The following is a 2,274-nucleotide window of genomic DNA, read 5'->3' on the forward strand; positions in this document are numbered from 1 at the left end:
GATGAAACGACAACAAAGTCGATCATTGAACTGCGACCTAGGGTGTCCTGGTGCCAAGAGCACATATGGACACCCTTATGTTTGAACATGGTGTTCGTTATGGACAATCCATGACGAGCACAGAAGTCCAACAACAGAACACCGTTCGGGTTAAGATCAGGGGGGCCGTTCCTCCCAACCACACCCCTCCAGGCCTCACTGTCATTGCCCACGTGAGCGTTGAAGTCCCCCAGTAGAACAGTCACTCTTTCACAGATGAAGATGTACACATCTTTGATAGAGAGGGACATTGGTTTGGGAAACTGTTCATCTTCTTTTTCTTGAAATCTAAAATAATTTTATTACACTGAGATTCAAATTTAATGCTTTTTAATGCCCTGAGGAAACCCTGGTAATTTATTTGTTAGGAGAAATACACGATTCCAACACATTTTCCATGTTGGAATTCCATACTGTCCAGACTCTAATGTTCAAATTTTTGTTGATTTCTGAGCAACTTTTGGTGTTGAGACATCTGTCAACATGTTGTCAAAGTTTCTGCACTGGTGGGATTTTATTATCTTTATTATATGTTTATTATCTCATCTACATTTGAGCCACAGTCACTTTTGATTTATGTAAAGATTGTGTGTATGTATGTATCGTCAGTAACTCAAAAATGAAGATGAATAAAATCTAGCATATAATAAAACCCTAAACCTGAAGTTTGATGTGGTAGGAAAAGAGAACAGCTTCAGGATTACAGTCATCTTTTCTACAAAATCTGTAAAAATACTGATTATTGGAGTGCATTTTTAAAACTGCAAATTATCTTCCTTAAGGAAATGCACCAAAAATAGCCTGGAAATGTAAACATTTTTTAAATGCTGTTTTTTCCCTCTGTTGCATAGTTATCAAGATCTAAACCCAAATTATTTATATTTTCAAACTTTTCAAGAAATTAAGTTCATTTTCTTAACATTTTACCGAATTTGTCCAGCTATTATTGTGACTTTTTTTGAAATAATTCCTGGTTCCTTCACTTGAAAGCTTTCTCGAGAGAAATTACGCTGTTTCTCACTTTGTTAAGGTTGTAAATATTCTTAACAACAAAACTGGGTTTCTTTCATTTCTGTTTCCCTGTCCGTTTTACCTTACAAATGTTTTTTTATAGTGCAAACTTTTTTGAACCCAAATAAATGCATTTACGAACACTGAAGCTAAATGAAATGTCTTTGCTTCTGTGTGTTGAATTTGTACGTAATGACAACTTGACATGATTATTTTCCACTTGCTCTGAACATACAACAGTAAATCAACTTCAAAAGAAACTGCCCCCACCTTGAGTTGATCATCTTTGGAGCAAAGAGCAGCATCTCTTTCCCGGATAATCTCTTTTAGCTGAGCAACAAGCTGCTCGGTTTGGGTAAGCCTTTCTGTCATTTCCTCGACAGGAATTTGTCCACCCCCGGCACCAGTGCGGGGGGAGCCTGGGTCCTGAGCAAAGACATAAAAATAAATAAACTATACACATAAAAAAGAAACAACTGAGCCACAAAATCACGTTTTCATGATTAGAGCCTTATTACTAAATTGATCCTGACATTTACAGTAAATCTGTTTAATAAAAAAGAAAAACTAACTCAAACAAGTCAGACTTCAATTTATTCTCGTTTCCCATAACAAAAAATTTAATTAATTAATTAATTAATTAAAGTTCAGGGTTTTTGTATGCACAAAGACTTTTAAAATGTTAATTTAAGAAAAAAGTTGGTGTTCAGTGAGTAACATACAGGATCTGCTAATGAGAAAAAAAAGATCAGGGACAAAATACAGAAAAAGAAGAGCTGAATGCAGAACAGAAAAGAACTAATTGGAAAAGTGACAATTCTTTCAATCAAAAGCACAAATGAGCTTATTTTCCACAGAACTGTATCATGATTGAAAGAACGGATAGGATGGATAGAAGTGGCTGAAATAGCTTCCTTTGTAGGGTGGCTGGGATCAGCCTGAAGATGGTATCTCACAGGGCTGTGACTGTTGGGACTAGTCGGAGACTCAAATTTTCAAAAAATAATAATAATAAATAAAAAGAAATGGCAAATTTTCCACTACAATCTCACATATAGAACCTCTGTATATCCTTCTTCACTAAATCATAAACTTTCTTTGTGGTCTTCCCAGGGGTGGAAATTAGCACCCGCCACCGGCCAAATGCAGGTAAATATTTGAAGTGGCGGCTGAATTTGATCAACACACACACCACTGTGGCGGGTTGGCAATTTGAACAGAAAA

General features: G+C 36.1%; 1 protein-coding gene across 1 annotated transcript in view; it reads right to left on the bottom strand.

The window, feature by feature from the left end:
• Window positions 1-2,274, bottom strand: part of LOC108243983 (golgin subfamily B member 1-like) — a 79,321-nt gene that overhangs the window by 65,536 nt on the left and 11,511 nt on the right. The window contains exon 3 of the mRNA XM_025008966.2: window positions 1,321-1,476. Within this exon, the coding sequence (XP_024864734.1) occupies window positions 1,321-1,476 (156 nt within the window). The remainder of the gene's footprint in view (window positions 1-1,320; window positions 1,477-2,274) is intronic.

The sequence above is a fragment of the Kryptolebias marmoratus genome, linkage group LG15 (assembly GCF_001649575.2).
Source record: "Kryptolebias marmoratus isolate JLee-2015 linkage group LG15, ASM164957v2, whole genome shotgun sequence".
Lineage (NCBI taxonomy): Eukaryota > Metazoa > Chordata > Actinopteri > Cyprinodontiformes > Rivulidae > Kryptolebias > Kryptolebias marmoratus.